An 18,140-nucleotide genomic window follows, 5' to 3' on the forward strand; every position below is an offset into this window, starting at 1 on the left:
TTATCTTCAGCTTACCCTGTCCCACAGGCAGGCAGCCCTGGAAGTCACTGCTCGATATTGCAGCCGGGAGCTGGATCAGTATGGACAATGTGTGGCAGCCAAGCCTGAATCTTGGCATCGGGATTGTCACCACCTTAAGATGAGCATTGCCCGCTGCACATCCTCCCAGTGAGTGTAAAACTGGGGCCAGAGGGTGCCAGGCAGAGGGGTGTGAATGCTCCGGGTCTGAAATGCCCTCCTCCCACAGCCCCATCATCCGCCAGATCCGCCAGGCCTGCGCTGAACCTTTTGAAGCTTTTGAGGAGTGTCTTCGCCTGAATGAGGCAGCGGTTGGCAACTGTGCCGAACACATGCGCCGCTTCCTGCAGTGTGCTGAGCAGGTGCAGCCTTCAAGTTCACCCACAACTGGAGAGGTAAAGGAGGCTCACTAGATCATCTTTTCCCCTCCACAACTCCCTTCATTTTCTTGCTCAAAGTAAATACCTTTAAGTCCTAGCCACACCTGATTCCCACACATGCCTTGGCTGTGAATCCAGAACCCAAAGCGCGGTTCTCTGCCCCAAGTCGCAGCCTCTGCTTTAGTCTAACCATCTTTCACACCCCTCCTCTGCCAGGGCACCTGCGCCAGCCTTCTCCCTGGCTTGCCCGAACCTCTTGCTTCCAAATAGTGACCTGAATTCGGGTCACATTGCACCCTTGCTTAAAACTCTCCAGTGGTTTCCCCTTCAGACTGGGAACAAGTCCCTGATTCTTACTGGGTCCCTTGTGTTCTTCCCTTCCTTGCCCATTTTATCCTCTTCATGGCTTTCAGCTGTACTGGTGGGGGTAAGGGATGAGGTGGAGGGGTTTCACACACACACACACACACACACACACACACACACACAAATGATCTTAATGTACACAATACATAAACACATATACAGTATATCTGAGATAATAAAATTATTGATTGGGCAATTAGAAAAGGTCTTAACATGCTCTGGGATTGGCAGAAATGGAAGAGTGAGAAACACTCCTTTGGATGTTTCCTGCTGGACCACTCCAATGGGAAAATTCACACCTTTAACCACCCTCCTCCGAGCACCTCTCATGGGGTCCTCAGTCCCTGCAACTCTGGGCTTCAGTGTCTTCTGGGCTTCTGTGTTGGTCCATCTACACTTTCTAATCCTTCCCCTGTGATGGTCCCAGAGTGTTCTCAGAGGAAATCTTATCAAGTTTGCTTCTCCATGGAAACCTCTCTGTGATTTCACTTCTACTAGACTGGTTCTGATCTCCAATGCAACCTGATTCTAGATGACTCTGGTCCCCCCTCTTCCATCCTCCACCTTCCAGCCCCATCCCCCATCCCCAATGGACCATGTACAGTTACTCAAGTGTCTGTCTGCTTTGCTTCTGCCTGGACTGCCCTCCCCAGTCCATATCCTGTCTAATTCTGTTTACATGGTACTTCTCTCAGAAAACCTCCTCTGTTCCCCATTGCTATGCCCTGGCTTTTAAGCACCCTCCGTCCTGGTCACACTTCACTGTTTCCCTTGTATCTCGCGCTTCAGGAGAGTTCTTGGCTAAAGGTTACCCTCTAATTATGCCTGCTAGTCATTGCTTCTTTGTATAGAACAGGGGTAGATGAATCACTTAGGTTATGAGGACAGAAACTGCCCAGAAGGACTTTAATTCTCCACAGGAAATGTTCAGGAATGATTGCACATTGTCCATACTAGTTACTCAGCCATCTCAGGAATATTTCTTTCTTTCAGGTGTTTTCAGCATCTGGACAATAAGTCCTTTCATTCCTTTTTATTTATATTTTTAACTTTAGTTTTTATTTTTCATTTTATGTATATCAGTGTTATACCTGCATGTATGTGGACCATGTGTGTGCCTCATGCCCATGGAGGTCAGGAGAGGGTGTCAGATCTCCTGGACTCTCTGGAATTGGTGTAACACAAATTCCTAAGTGGTCTGAATAAAAAACCCAGAGCCTGGGCTGTAGGGAGGGCGCAGAGGTTAAGAGCACTGACTGCTCTTCCAGAGGTCCTGAGTTCAATTCCTAGCACCCACATGGTGACTCACAACCATCTGTAATGGAGATCTGGCGCCCTCTTCTGTATACATAATAAATAAATAAATCTTAAAAAACAAACCCAAAAAACAAACAAAAAAACAAAACAAAACAAAAAAAAAAAACCCAGAGCCAGATATTGGGGTAAATGCAGAAAGATCAGAGAGACAAAGGAACAAGCCATGTCTTAACTCTGACTCACTCCTCAGCCTGAAAAGCTTCTAGTTCCTGTCTACTCACGCCTTATATACCTTTCTCTGCCCAGTCAGCACTTCCTGGGATTAAAGGCGTGTGTACTTCCCAAGCAAGGGCATGAGATCTCCAGTGCTGGGATTAAGGATGTATGCCAACACTGCCTGTCTCTGTTTCTCTCCTAGACTGAGTCAATCGCATGTAGTCCAGGGTGGCTTTGAACTCACAGAGATCCCCAGTGATAAGATTAAAGATTAAAAGTGTGTGCCACCACTGCCTGGACTCTTATGTTTAATCTAGTGGGTGTGTTCTGTTCTCTGATCTTCAGGCAAATTTTATTAGGGTACACAATATATAACCACAATTGGAGTGATGATGGCTGGTTGTGAGCCACCATGTGGGTGCTGGAAACTGAACCCAGGTTCTCTATGAGAGGAACAAGTGCTGAGCCATCCCTTCATCTCTTCAGCTCCTCTTCCTTTAAGGTTGGTTGGTGTTCTCCCTAGACAAGCAGCCATCCTGTTCTCGGTCTCTGGCCATTCCTGCTGTGACCCCACAGTTCCTCTTCCCTACAACTAAAAGAGCTTTTTTGTGTTTTTTTTTTTTTGTTTTGTTTTTTTGTTTTTTTTTTTTTTTGGTTTTTCAAGACAGGGTTCCTCTGTGTGTCCTGGAACTCACGCTGTAGACCAGGCTGGCCTCGAACTCACAGAGATCTGCCTGCCTCTGCCTCCCGAGTGCTGGGATTAAAGCCATGTGCCACCACCACCTGGCTAAAAGAGCTTTTGAAACTGGAAATTAGATCAGGGAGGTGACTTAGCAGGTTCTGGCATTTGCTGCTGGGTGTACTGACCTGAGTCCTACACTGCAAGTTGTCCTCTGCCGTGCGTGCACGTCTACACACGAGCACCCCCTAGATAAATGAATAAATGTTTAAGAGTGAAAGACAAAATGGAAGTGAAGTCACCTGTCTCCTCTCGTGCCTCCAGGCTCTCCAATGCAGTAGGAAGACTAATGCCCAATCCCTTCCACGTCCTGCTCCCTCGCGCTGATGACATCACAACTCCAACTTTTCCTCCTGATTGGGGCTGGGAGGTTGAGGCCTCCTGTGTTCTCTGATCTTCACGTTAGCAGACATGAAAATGTCCTCATCTACCATGTGATAGAAAGGCCTTAGTGGAAGAACTCGTCATATTTATGTTGTTGGTAGTCCAAAGTCTCCCTGTTCCTGCACACAGCCTCTTGTTCTTTACCTACCAGGTGACTAGTTTTGGTCTTTGGATGTCTCTCCCTCCAGTTTTGAAAGGAAGTTTCCTAGGATGAGAGATTGTTGCTCTCATCCTAGTCCTAGCACTTGTAATGATGCTGCCACACGCCTGCAATCCTAGCACTAGGGTGGCTCAGGTAGGAAGGTTCAAGTTCAAGCCAGCTTGGGTTCCGTAAGTGAGCTCTAGGCCGACCTAGAGTTAGACCCGATCTCTCTTCCATCCTCCAAAAATAAATAAATACACAGAGTTCCAGCCCCAGGTTTTAGCTTACTGTGGACAACTTGTTCTCATGGAAAATGGCCAAGGTTACTACTTGGCACCTTTCTCCTCTGTACTGACGGTTTGAGGACAGTCTCTGCTGTGTCTGCCTCATTTCCCCATCAGTGGTCTCAAGGCCAGTAAACGTTGTTTTCTCCACAGGCACAGCCACTTCCTGCCTCCTGAAGACCCCCTTAGACTTGGAGAAAACTGGACATGACTAGCTCACTTGATGTCTTCATCTAGAAGAGTGACCATTTTGGAGTCTTGAGGGCTCTGGTGTGGGTCTGGCTTTCCTGGACTTCAGGACTCTAAATAAATAAATACTGAGTACTGGGCTTTGGTTCAGCCTATGACACTGAGGGGCACTAGGAGAGCTGGAGGAGAGCTTGGCCACCCTCCCCCAGCTTTACTTGGTCTGTCAAGTAAGAGCTCAGGAGGGGCCGAGGTGCTCCTGGTCTAGGCTTAGCCTTAAGAGGACTCAAACAGCCGTTCCCTGTCCCTTCCTGTCTGTACGCTGGGGAAGGACTTTCCTGTCACACTCACCAGATGACTTTGTTTTGTTTTTGTTTTTGTTTTTGTTTTGAGTCTAGGCAGTCCTGAAGCCCAGTACCAAACTGGATTCAGACTCAGAACAGTCTTCCTGAGTGCCAGGGTTACAGGTGTGAACCACCATGCCCAGCCTTCTTGCCCACGACCTCACACATGCCAGTCAGGTTGCCCTCCCTGCCTCTTGTGCCCTGAGCCTGTGTCCACTCCATCTCTCCACCGTTTTCTTGAGGCTTGTGAGAGGAACAGTGAAAGCTCATCGTTCATAGCAGTACATCTTTCCACTGCTGAAGCAGAACTGGTTGAGCAGTGGACACTGGCCTTGGGCAGTGCTTGTAAAAATTCTGGCCTTAGTATCGAAAACAGCTGTGTGGAGGCAGAAGCAAGGCATGAGAATCAGAAGTTCAAGGTCACCCACTGCTATGTAGTTTGAGGCCAAACCAAGGCCCTGTCTTGTTAAGTTTTAAAATTTGAAAACTGAAAGGACTTGGCTTGGAAGCATCCTTCACTGGATTTTTAGTTTGTCTTGATCAGCAATTTCCCAAAAGCCAGGTGTCAGAATGGGGCACAGATTCTCAGTCTGAATCCAGAAATAGTGAGAGGGAGTGGGAAAGGGAGACAAGAAGACAGCCAGTCAAAAGTATTATCAGGTTGGCGAGATGGATCAGTGGGTAAGGGTGTTGCCATGTGAGGGCCTGCCTGAGTGACCCCAGGACCCACGTGTTGGAAGGGTAGAGCTAACTCATACAAGTAGTTCTGTTTATAGAAACAGAATTTCTGTTTCTTCTGACCTCCACAAGTGTGCCATGGCATCCCCTGCTTCCCACTCCAGTAAAGCAAACGAATAAAATGTAATTTTAAAAAGTGCATTATCAAGCTGGTTACCATCTTGGGAAATGAGACTTCTGAGAATGGCATAGGACTTAGTTACTGTGTCTGGAAAATTAGTGTATTTACCAACTCCCTGTCTGTCAAAGAGGGCCACTGTTACAGCAGTGACCCTCTGGCACCTCTATCCATGTGACTCAGCAAGCTCCTCATCAGGAGCGGACGGCACAGAGAGTAATGGGATCAAGTAAGAAGCCTTCATCAGAGATCTGAATTAGTGCTACCTTCCTAGTGTTCGCCAGCACAGCACAGCCGTTTGGTTGTCCACAGACGGACTCTCCAGTATGGTCGGTCAGGTCATGAAGAAATAGTCCGGGATCCAGCGGTAAGAAAGCCCAGGGTGGCATTCTGATAAAACCTTAACTATCCTAAATTTAATTGCTAAGGGGCAGAGGCCAGAAGATAGTGAGGGTGCCTTTATCAGTGACAAGGTAGAAGATAAAAAGGAAAGGGCTGTTTTATGTTGACAAAAGGAAATTAAAATCTTAAATTGTATCATGCAAATCACTAGGGTTGTTATTTATGTATGAACTTTCTAGATTGTTAATACCAGCCAATCTAACTATGTTATTTATTTTGAGTCAGGGTCTTGTATCCCAGACTGGCCTTGCATTTGCTATGTAACCAAGGAAGCCTTTGAACTTGTGTTCCTTCTGTCTCTACCTCCCAAGGGTAGAGAGTGTGTCCCCATGCCCAGTTTATTTGGTGCTGAGGATGCAGCCCAAAGCTTTGTGCACAGTAAGCAAATACTCTGCCAACCAGCCATTTCCCCAGACCACTAACAATACTCCCGTGGGCTGTCCTCATAGCCCAATGCTTTTTGTGTTGTCCCGTCCTGCAAACTATATGGCAGTAGGGGTTATGTTGCTCTCCTTCCCCAGTTTTTCCAAAGTGCCATTTACCTGGCATAGTGAGTCCCACCTGTGGTCTCTAGGGGGACTGCAATGTTTGCCACGTTTGAGGCCAGCCAGTGCTATTGAAAAAGCACAAAAATACAACACAAAATAATAGGTTTAGCTCTGGTCCTGCAGGCTTTTTTGAACTGCTATCTGGCCCACTGCTGGCCATGGTGAGAGCTTGTCTTTGGACCTGGACCTTCGCTTTTCTAGCTAGTGTTTGTAATGGCTCAGTAAACCCCTTATTTCAGAGAGCTCTTTATCTCTAGAATTTTTGGTTCAACAGTGCCCATGACCTCCATACAGATTAACCATTGAGTCAAGTCTTTTCTCCCTTGAAGCCACTCCAGAAGGAGCCAGCCACTTGAATCCCAAGATATATATTATGGCTTAGAAAACTGAACCTGACCCATTGGGAGTTTCCTCTCAATATTTGTCTCCAAAACAAAAGACATTTGTTGGCCTAAGAGTCAAGGTGGAAGTCCTATCTAGTCAAGATTGGAGGAGCTACCAGGTGTGGGTTGCAAGACTGGAGGCAACAGGTGAGGAGAGGATGAAACCGTTCTTGTAGGCCTGAAAGTGCTGCCTTGGTTCTGGTGGCTTTCTGCTCCCAGCTCCTTTTTCCTGGGCTTTGGCTCAAGCCCTCAGACTTTGGAGGATGTTTTCAGCCAGCTAGTTTTGTTCAAATGAGGTTCTGTCTCATTCTCCCAAGAGTGTGATGAGAACAGACAAAATGGAGGACCAGACTACATTCTAGAACATTTTAAATGGCCTTTTTTTTTGGACTAAAGGGTTCAACAGAGTCAAATGGGAAACCTAAAGGCATCATGCTGCTACCTTCTATTGGCCCAAGCATTCTTGAGGTCTCACACATTACAAGATTGGAGACTTCACTTCTCAGTGATATTTGGCTGCATTGAATCTGCCTGTGTGAGAGCTAACAGAATAACTTTATTGTGTTTTATTTCTCTAGCTGTGTCTGGTTTGGTAATTGTATTATTTCTGGGAATTTATCACATTGTCTACGATTGGAGCGGTATTAATCTGTTCACAATATCCGTGTTATCCCAAGGCCGGTAGCATCTTTAATACTGCCTCTCTCGCTTCAGACTCTGTACTTGGACCTGTTTCCTTCTTTCTTTATCAGTATGGACAAGGGTATGTCACATTCTATAATGTACTTTTAGCTTGTTGATCTTTATTTTGGTTTGTGTTTGTTTGTTTGTTTTGAGACCTGGTCTCTTGTAGGCCAGGATGGCCCAATTTTATTGTGTAGCAAAAACTGACCTTGAGCTCCTGATCCTCTTGCCTTGGTATTATAGGTGTGTGCCACCACACCACACAATTTGTACCTTTTTGAGATGAAAGTTTCAAGCTTTTCCTTTACTAAAAGATATATATTACATTGCTTACAAATTTGATTTTTAAAATTTCTTTCTAATTTTATGTCTTTATTGGAATTGGATTATTTAGAAATTTAGAGATATATTTCCTAGTTCCTAACCATATGGGGATTTTTCTAGTTATCTTGCTTAATTAAATCGGTTTGGTAACATCTTTTACATTTCAGTCTTTTAAAATTTGTTCCAGCTTTATGGCTTGGCAGAGACTCAGTTCTGTTAATATGCCATATGTTCTTGAATCATAATCTTAGCTTAGGGATGTGAGGCAGGGATTCAGGAGATGATCCCAGAAAGCCATGATAGTAGTAGACCAATGAAAAGTGTGACCAGGGAGCTGAAGAGATGGCTCAGAGGTTAAGAGCACTGACTGCTCTTCCAGAGGTGCCGAGTTCAATTCCCAGCAACCACATGGTGGCTCACAACCATCTGTAATGAGATCTGGTACCCTCTTCTGGCCTGCAGGGACTCATGCAGGCAGAACACTGTATAGATAATAAATACATAAATCTAAAAAAAAAAAAAAGAAAGAAAGGAAAAAAAAAGGAAGGAAGGAAGAAAAGTGTGACCAGGAAGGGAAGAATCTCACCAAGCAAACTGTCATAGTGGCCAACAGCTTAGTTCTCTGGGGAACTCTGGGAGACAGAACATTCCCACATAAGGGGGGAGAAACACCAACTTCCACCATCCCTTTCACTGAGGACTATTTAGTTGAGGGCTTTGGTTTTGGTTTCCTGCCACCTCCGGTTTGCCATGCTTGCAGGCTGTCAGCCAGCCAAACGTGGCTCTCTTGGCTGCTGTCATCCACTAAATTCATTTCAGCATTGGCCACCATTATGGCCACCATGCATTACTTCAGCTGGCACAGTTGTGGCCACCATCATCTCACCCACCCTTCCTGCCTAGCAGTGCGGTCACCAATTGCCCTATCCCACCATGGAATGGTGACAGTCAACCGAGAACGCCAAGTTGCTGTGCTGGGTGCGAAGGATGGGGTTACTGGGACCGTTGGTGGAGTCGGGTAGCAATGTGGAGAGAGATATGCGCCCAGCCAGCCACGTGGCCTGCGTGCATCCCCACCCTCCCGTTGCTAGGCTACCATGGCCGTCACGGGGTTCGCTGACTCCCCTCCATTCCCTGTTAAAGGATGTCCTCCTGCACCCTAACCCTTTTGCCCATTTGTTAAAAACTAAAGCCTTGCCAGCTCTGAATGGATTCCCTGATCCTCTGCATTGGGTCTGCCCTCCTCCAAGTGTTCAGGGCTCCTGAAAGGATTTCCAGAGCTGGGCACTGTCTTGGCAGCAGGCAGGGCAGGCTGTTATGCCCTCCACTCATCCTTCTTTTTAACTTGCATTCTAGCTGTAGCCTGAGCGTTAGTCTCTCCTCTGAATAAACCCCTTGGTTTAAATAGGTAAGTAATTTGGTCCCCATTTCACAGGGAAGCAAGAGCTGAGTAACTTGGGACACACAGACTTCGATGTCCTTATAGGCAGGGAGAGAAATCGGCTTTTTTCCCTAGCATACCTTGACTGATTTTAAGTACAGAATGGAGACGTGGAAGCTCCCATCTGAGCATTGTAGCTAGTGTCTGGATAGCTTCCAGCTGTGGGAATCGCCTTGTCTGGATCACTGAGTAGTGTGGGTACACACTCTGTATTCCCCCAGGAGTGACGGATGGCTCTGCCAGGCTGGGTCTAGTGATTGGGGTCTGAGGGGTGAAAGGGAAAGAAGGAAGGTGCTCTCTCTTTTTCCTTAAAGGACTGGCAGTTGGCAGTCCAGAGCTCTGGGCCCTCTGTGGCTCAAAGTGACCAGGGCAGTAACTGCAGTAGCCTTTGGCCCTGTATCTTGGTCAAAGTGTTACCCTGTGAACAGCTCCTAGTTTCCATGCCCAGCTGGTGCTGGTGTGGCTTGTAAGACAACTGATGGTTGTTCAGAATTCTGAAGAGGCAAAATAAGCCAGTCATGGGCTTTGGGTGTAAAAAGGTGGGAGATGTCAACTAGGAAGCAATGTATGTCTTCAAGAACCTCTATTTTACCTTTAGAGACTTTCAAGATGGAGTTCTGGGCTGCTGTTAAATGTATCTTTTTACAAAACATATTCACTATAATAACAATAGTATCTGTCAGCACCAATCTCCAATGGGTAAACCAATAGTACCATCAAAACTCTTGGGAAGGCAGAGCTGGTGATACACACCTGGAATACCAGCACTTGACAGATTACAGTAAGTTTGAGGCCAGCTTCGTCTACCATAGCAGCAGAGATACATAGCAAGACCTTGTCTCTAACACAAAGCAATAACAAAAAGCCATTCAGAGGGAATGTGTGCAAATAGAAGCCAGACCCTATAAGGAAAATCAATCTTGAAAGAAAGTATGCTGGCTTTTACCACACAGCATGCTTCTTTTTAAAAGCCGGATTGTGTTCATGCCAATTAAGCCAGAATCTCTTGGGATGAAACCCAAACTTAAAACAAACAAACAAACAAGCAAAAAGTTTAAAAACTGATTCAATATCCAGTGAAATCTGAAAACCACCACTCTGATAAAATTCCTCATTTTTGGAATGAGGAATATATACATACTTGTTCTCTTGCCTAGAAATGTAGCCCTAAAGGATGTTCAACTGATTCTGAGGTCCCTAAAGACATAAAATCAGCAGGATTATGAGTGTCATAACAAGGCTGGGATCATAGGCATGTACCACCACACCTGGTCAATGCCACTTTTGATTGATTTGGAAGTGCTTGCCTATGCTGTGCATTAGTGAGACTCGGTCTCCATTTGCATTGTGTGTATTTTGAGCACATACAATCCCACATTCTTCTGTATGTCGAACAGTGTGAGTTCTTTGCTTACTCTGTCTCCTAATCCCCTTGTATAAATCTTTCCACTTGTCAAACAAACATCATCATTTAGTCTTTATTTTCAGTGATACATGCTGACACAGTCTCCTTAGCATTCTCATTTCACTATTTAAGTGATGACATTTGCAATGTTGAGCAATTAAGCCATCATAGTCTCAACACAGAATGCAATAGTTAACCTATAGTCAGAGATGGTCTGTCGACACAGAACTCCAAGGTAGTAAGTCATACAGTGTGTCACAGTACCCAAAAAGGCACTGCAATGGCTGATTGGAACGTGTAGACCACACAGAAATACAGCAGTGGTGAATTATGGAAGGCAGTAAATTTCTGGAACTTAACCTCCACTCAAACTTGTATATATCCATCCAGCTACTCCATCTGATGTCTTAGAGTGTCTCGGTCTTGCTGTGTTCAGGGCTGACCTCTTGACCTTACTCTTGAACTGGCTCCATGCACACCCTTCCCTGAGGCAGGCAGATCTATTCTTCCTGCTGCTCAGGCCCAAGACTTCAGGGTCCTCTGACCTGCTCTATTACCACCTACAAAACATACCTGCTATCTAGATACTCCTCTGCTTCCTTGTCACCATACCCAGAGGAGCCACCACCATCGTCCTGTGGCTTCAGCAGCAGCCACCATCCTGGATGCTAAGCTTCTCCTTTGCTTCAGTCTCTCTGGATGCCCTTGATGTAGGCTGGCAGTCTGCTGGGTAAGACAGAATTCGGGCCATATACCACTTCTCTGTCTAATAGTGTACAAAGGCCAGCACCTCCTGTATTGATGGGACCAGGGGCATGGCTCAGAGAGTCAAAGCTTGTGGAAGGAGAGAACTGACTCCAGAAGTTGTCTATCAATCTCTGTCTCTTCCCACCCATACACACACACACACACACACACACACACACACACTAACAACAACAATAATGATGGTAATAATAAAAGTTTTTAATCTCAAAGCAGAACCCAAAAGTTCTTACAGCAGCTTCCATAATCCAACATAATAGGGCTCCTCCCTCCTTGTCCCTCTCCGTACTCAAGTTCTCCCAAACTCCCAGGCACGTGACTCTTCCACTCTTAGTACACTCTTGGGCTTCGGCCCGCCTCGTGCCTTTTAAAATACTAGCTTCTCCACCCATCTGTAGTGATATTTTGTTTTCGCTCTCACAAATAAAGCTTGCCTGGAGATCAGAGTGAAAAGCTAGCCACTAGAGGCCAAGCAGTGGTGGCACACACCTTTAATCCCAGCTCTTGGGAGGAGGAAACAGGAAGTGATATGGCTGGGCAGAGAGAGGAAGTGATGAGGCAGGGTGGAGACAGGAGCTCGGCCCCTTTCTATCTGAAGATTCAGAAGAGGTAAGATCTCTAGTGGCTGGCTGCTTTGCTTCTCTTATCTTCAGGCAAGCTTTATTTGTCAGAGCATACACGAAATATCACCACATTCCCATCATTCTTACCAGCAGGGGACAGGAGGCGGGAATCTTTTTCTTGTTGGTTTGTTTGCTGGATAATTACAGGCATTTAGAATATGTGTATGTCACACAGCAAGTGTTTGGAATTTTTTCTTGTAGCTTTTTGAGACAAGGTATTGCCAAGTCAACCAGGCTTGCCTTGAGCTCTCCATCCTCCAGCCTCATTCTCCTGAGTGCTTGGGTTACAGATGTATGTCACCATCCCTAGTTGATGGAAAACATTTTGAACAAGTGAAGGAGGTGGTCACCATGACCTCTCCAGGTCCCATCATGGAACATGGTCTGCTTTGAGATAGGGCAAGAAGACACTGGTGTAGTGATGGTGTGGTAGGCAGAGGGTCTGGGGCCTACTGGTCAGCTATTGCTTTCTCTTACTTCCTGTTGTAAGTGGAACCAGCAGGTCCATCAAGGATGGCCTCATTGCCTGGGGCAGGAAGGGTCAAAGGAAGTCTGAGTTTCCACCAAGCATAAGTCAGCCGCATGCTTCAGAGGTGCTCAGGCCACTTTTTACTCTGCCCGGAAACACTAGAGGGTTTGGAGTCCTCCACCCAACCTTCTTCACACATCAAGCAGATGAAGGAAAAGGTCAGGCTCAAGGTCAGGGGACGTTTATTGGGGTTAGTTCTCGAAGTGCTTCTAGAAGCCCATCACTGTGCTCTCATCAGAACTCAGGCCTACCTCATTGCAAGTCTTGCTGGGTAATGTAGCTTACCTCTATTTTTTGGAGGGAAAGCAGGTGAACACTCAGTACCATTCTTGTCATGACAGATATCAATTTGACAGTTAAGGAGAAATATCAATTGAGGAGTTGCCTAGATCGGGTTCGTCTGTAGGCATATCTGTGAAGGATTATCTTGATCATTCATTGCTATAGGAGGGCCCAGCTTACTTTGGGTATCACCATCCCTCAGCAAATCATCCTGGGCTGTATTTTTTTAAAAGCTAGCTAAGCAAGAATGAGTAACCCAGGCAGAGAATGAGCCAGCAAGCAGCAGTCTCCTGTGGTTCCTGTCTTGAGTTCCTGCCCTGACTTCCCTCAGTGATGGACTGTGACCTGGGAGTGTAAGTCAAATAAACACTTTCCTCTCCAGGTTTTTTGTTTGTTTTGTTTTGTTTTGTTTTTCAAGATAGAGCTTCTCTTTGTATCTTTATCTTTGGCTGTCCTGGAACTCTCTCTGTAGCCCAGGCTGGCCTAGAACTCACAGAGATCCACCTGCCTCTGCCTCCCCAGTGCTGGGATTAAAAGTGCACCACCACTGCCTGGCCCCAAGTTGGTTTTGGTTAGAGTATTTTATCACAATACCAGAAGAGAGACTAGAACACCCATACAATTTGGAGAGAATCCTTACTGTTCTAGAATACCTTGAGCTCTAGTGTGAGGGAGGTCATATTGTGTGCCCTGGAACAGCCTTTTGTGGAAAGTAATGGAGAAGTATCTTATCCCATTTGTAGGAAGTTATGCTGCAGAAATTTATCTGGGCACAAACCGGAATGTCCAAGGGCACATCTTGCAGTATTGTTTACAAGAACAAATAACTGGGAACATTGGACAGTGTTCGGTCTATAAAATGAGATGCATATAGCAATTAGAAAGAGTGTGAGAACTCTTATATTGCCATTTGAACAAATGTCCAATAAGATGTAAATCACAAATATGTGATCTCAGAAAGAATTAAATATGCATTTTTAATTTTAAAAATAAGCAATAGTTGCACATCATATAGAATTTAAAAGGTTCAGAAAGTTTGTGTTGAAAAGATGGCTTTCACTGGTGCTCTGGGTCTGTGTTCCTCTCTTGGTGAATAACCAAGGTTACCAGTTTGGTTTTTTTTTTTTTTTATCCTTTTAGAAACATTTTATGCATATATCAGTAAATGCATGCATATGCAGACACACTCCTACATATATAAATGTGTATTTTTATCCCTTTTTACAAAAACACTACCTTACTATAGATAGTGTTCTGCCCTTTCCTTTTCTTTATCTAGAAGTTTAACTTGCACTCTGAATTATATATAAACAACTAATTCTTTTTATGGCTACATACTATTTCCTTATGTAGATACAAAAATGAATTATATCTAAAGTTAGTACTTTTAGTATAACCACAGTTCTAGATGGAAAATATCCTCAAACTCTGAGCTTTGTCCAGATTGCCGATGACATCCATGTGGCTTCACTTTTCAGTTCTCATCTCTGTAGCTCTTCACCTGTTAACACCTACTCAAGACTCACTCATAGACCAAACTTCAGCCAGCCTCCAGTGAGCCCTTTTCTGGGTTAGACCTCAGACTCGCCCTGTATTCTTTGGCCTGTCCATCCCAAGCTTAGCTTAGTGTGACCCCCTAACCCTTGCTATCTGATCAGTCAAGAGTGCCTTTGAGATCCTTCTCTCTCCTGATCACCACAAAGGTCAAGCTCCCACTTCTGTATGTTTTATAGCAGTACTAAAAACTCTTCACTGTGGTCCCACTTGAATTAGGAAATGCCTTATTGAAACTGTGAGACACTGTAAATGACTGCCCTAGGTTCTTGAATAATGTCAGTGTCATGAAAGACAGATGAATCCCAGGGAACAGTACTCAGTTAAAAGACCCTGGGAAGCTCTAAAAGTCATCCCCAGGACTCCTGGAGACATATAGCATGGTCTGTATGTTAGACAGTAGTCGTGCATCAGTGTTAAATGTCTTCAGTTTGAGAATGCTATTTTGTTCATCTAAACATGTTCTTAAAAGATTCACATCTGCATGAGTTACTTTTCTTGTTGCTATGACAAATATTTGATAAGAATGCAAGGTTTATTTTGGCTCACAGTTTGAAGGTTTACTCTTTCATGGCGGGAAAGACACAGTGGCCGGGGTGTGAGGTTGCTGGTCATGTTGCATCCTCAGTCAGGAAGCAGAGAGTGATGAGTACTGGTGCTCATTCCCCTTTTTAGTAAAGACACCAGCCCACAAAGTGCTGCCGCTCACATGTAGGGTGGGCCTTCCTGTCTTACCCAATCTAGAAAATCCCTCACAGACAAATGCAGAGCCTCATCTCTGAGAAGATTTTAGGCTCTGTCAAGCTGAGTGACAGTCAATACTAACTATAGCAGCATAGAAGCGTTTAGGAATGAAGTCTGATACGAAAATGCAACTTGCCAGGTGGCGGCGGCACACGCCTTTTTAATCCCAGCACTTGGGAGGCAGGGGCAGAGGCAGGTGGATCTCTGTGAGTTCAAGGCCACACTGGGCTACAGGGTGAGTTCCAGGAAAGGCACAAAGCTACACAGAGAAACCCTGTCTCAAAAAACAAACAAAAAGAAAAAAAAGAAAAGAGAAAAGAAGAAAATGCAACTTATTCTTAAATAGCTCCAAAAAGGAAAATGTGTACACCTGTCTGTATTGAGAGGAAAGGACACAGAGACACAAAGTGGTGCTAAGGGGACAGACATCCATACTTAGCATTCATACATGTACACAATATGTACATGCACGTGTATGTATGTGGACAAAGATATCCAAGATACACATTAGAGAAAAGCATCTTCAACAAATGGTGCTGGGAAAACTGGATGGCTACAGGGAAAAGAATGAACCACGTCAACTGTTTCCTACCCTGCAGAAAAATCAACAAGGACAGGGTTGGGGATTTAGCTCAGTGGTTAAAAAAAAAAAAATTACAAAGAAAGAAGGAGTAAGACAATTCAAGATTAGATAAGTACTGACTGAACAAAGTCAATAAAATATTAGTGATTAAAAATCAACAAGGACTTCAACGTAAGACCTGAAACTCGAAACTGCTAGAGGAAAGAGTTGGGGGGGGGTACTTGAAGATCTAGGCATAAGTAGATACTTTCTGAATAGGACTCCTGCTCACTCAGGAAATAAGGCCAGTGATTGACAAATAGGACCTCATGAAACTAAAAAGCAGAAGAACCTGCCCATTAATTGAAGAGGCAGCCTACCAAACGGGAAAAAGCCATCTGACTTGGCTGAGGGTTAGTATGGAAAGAACTCAGGAACTACACATCAAGAAAACAACTTAAAGAAAGAATGAGATATGACATTTGTAGTGGTTTGAATGAAAAGGCCCCCATGGGCTCATGGGGAGTGGCATTATTAGAGATACGTCCTTATTGAAGGAAGTGTGTCCTTGTTGGAGGAAGTGTGTCACTGGGAGTGGGCTTTGAGGTTTCAAAAGCTTAAGCCAGGCCCAGCATCACTCTCTCTTCCAGCTGCATACTAATCCAGATGTAGAGCTCTCAGCTACTTCTCCAGCACCATGTCTGCCTGCAGGACACCACGGCTCCCCACCATGATTATAATGAACTAAACCTCTGAACCTGTAAGCCAGCCCCAGTGAAATGTTTTTACTTTATAGGACTTGCCATGGTCATGGTGTTTCTTCACAGCAAGAACAATGACTAAGACAACATTGAATAAAGTTTGCAAAAGAAAAAAAAAAAGGCTAGTAAGCATTTTTAAAAAATGTTCAACATCTTTAGCCATCAAGGAAATGCAAGTAAAAATGAGTTTGAAACCTCATCTCATCCCAGTCAGGATGGCTATCAACACAACAAATGGCATCAAGGAGGTGGAGAAAGGGGTTCCCTAATGTACTGCTGGTGGAAGTGCAAGCTGATAGAGCCACTATAAAAATCTAAGTGGAGGTTTCTTAAAAGTCTAGAAATAGAATGACCACTGATGCAGCTATAGCACTATTGGACATACACCCAAATGGATCTATCCCTACTACAGAAATACTCACTCAGCCGTTTTCACTGTTGCTCTGTTCCCAGAAGCTAGAGACGCCCATCAAATGATGAATGAACAATGGGGATGTACACACATACAATAGGATTTGGCTTGGCTGTAGTGAAAAATGGAATTATGAAATTTGCCGGAAAAGGGATGGAACTTGGAAATATTATAGTAAGTGGTCACCCAGACCCCCCAAAAAAAGACAGCATGTTCCTTCTCATATGCAGATCTTAGCTTTGAATTTTTAGACTTGTGTGTTTTATTCAAACTACAGAGATCAGGAAACTAGAAAGAGACCGTGAGAGGGCAGAGGGGAGGAGGGATTGAGCATATGAAAGCAGAGCTGGAAATGCTGGGGGAGAGGTTTACTCAAGGATGGTGATGGGAGATGGATGAGAGGAAGGGATGGAGCGAGGGTTAGCAAAAACTAAGGATGCATGGAAAGCCTTTTAGAAACCCATAACTTCATTAAAAATATATGATTTTTCCTTTGGAAAGGAGATTGAATGGAGTGAGAGGGTAATACTGCTCCCAGAAAGCATGCATTTTTTAAGTGGGAAAAAAAAAATCTCCGAGTCAGCCATGGGATGCAAAAAAAAACCAACAAAAACAAAAACAAAAAACAAAAAAAAAAAAAACCAAAAAACAAAAAACATAACGTTTATCTTTATTATTGTTGTTGCTGGTTTTCCCCCTCGAGGTCTCTGATTCATATTTGAAGCGGGTTACCCTTTCATTTTACAGCAGAAATGAGATGGTCTCAGTCAGTTTTGCTGTCTGTCTTACGTGGTGAGGTCATCTTCACTTTGGATTTTCTCCTCCATGCCAATCTTGTGTTCCATAGAGGGAGCCACTTGCCCAGGCGGAGGCCCTGTGGCTTGCATCCCATGCCCTATGTGAACGGAGGCCCTTTGTGCGTGCATCTCAGGACCAGCGGTCCCTGTGGTTTTCTGCGCTGTTGTCTTTATTTTGAAATAATTACTTCCTACCTCTTCAGTTATGCAGCCGGTGATCTCGACCCTCTCTTCCACCAGATAGGAACTGAGGCAAGACCTAATAAAAGCGGGAGAACCGAAGTCAAGGTTTCCTACCTACTAAACAACATTTTTACATCTTTTGACTTTACTCATCATTCAGCCGCTGCTCGATTGTGAGCATGCGCACTCTGTGCATTTTGGTTTTTTACATTTCCCTGAGAAACTGGAGACTTTATCAATGTATTTTGCTAATTTCTATTCATGTCCTCCAAGTCAAGACTCCTTCTGCGGGATGTCTTCCCTCCCTTAACAGTTATGAGTCTGTGTTGGCTGTCCTTCCTTCCTGGGAGAGAGCAGGCTTTCTGGGCTTGCGCTCCCCTCCCAGGGCGAGCTGCCGTCTTCTCGTCTTCTCGGGCTTTCTTAGGCGTGAAGGTTACCACTGGGAAAATGTCAGAAGTGGAAACATCAGTGCTGCTGGTAAAAACCAGCTTTCGGCAGCTCAGGAACTGGAGGGGAGGCGTGGACCTGGAGATCTAGTCACTCAATTGACTTTTTTATCCGAGGGGGTA

General features: G+C 44.8%; 1 protein-coding gene across 3 annotated transcripts in view; it reads left to right on the forward strand.

Moving 5' to 3' along the window:
• Chchd5 (coiled-coil-helix-coiled-coil-helix domain containing 5) overlaps positions 1–18,140 on the forward strand; it is a 61,250-nt gene that overhangs the window by 501 nt on the left and 42,609 nt on the right. Inside the window, exons 2-4 of one of the 3 annotated variants that reach the window (XM_036184787.1) lie at positions 28–168; positions 248–413; positions 3,940–5,193. In XM_036184787.1, the coding sequence (XP_036040680.1) occupies positions 28–168; positions 248–413; positions 3,940–3,963 (331 nt within the window). In that variant the 3' untranslated portion in view covers positions 3,964–5,193. Of the gene's footprint in view, positions 1–27; positions 169–247; positions 414–3,939; positions 5,194–18,140 lie in introns of those variants that run through there. The other 2 variants (XM_036184788.1, XR_004944736.1) reach the window with 2 other exon arrangements.

Source organism: Onychomys torridus, chromosome 4 (genome assembly GCF_903995425.1).
Source record: "Onychomys torridus chromosome 4, mOncTor1.1, whole genome shotgun sequence".
Lineage (NCBI taxonomy): Eukaryota > Metazoa > Chordata > Mammalia > Rodentia > Cricetidae > Onychomys > Onychomys torridus.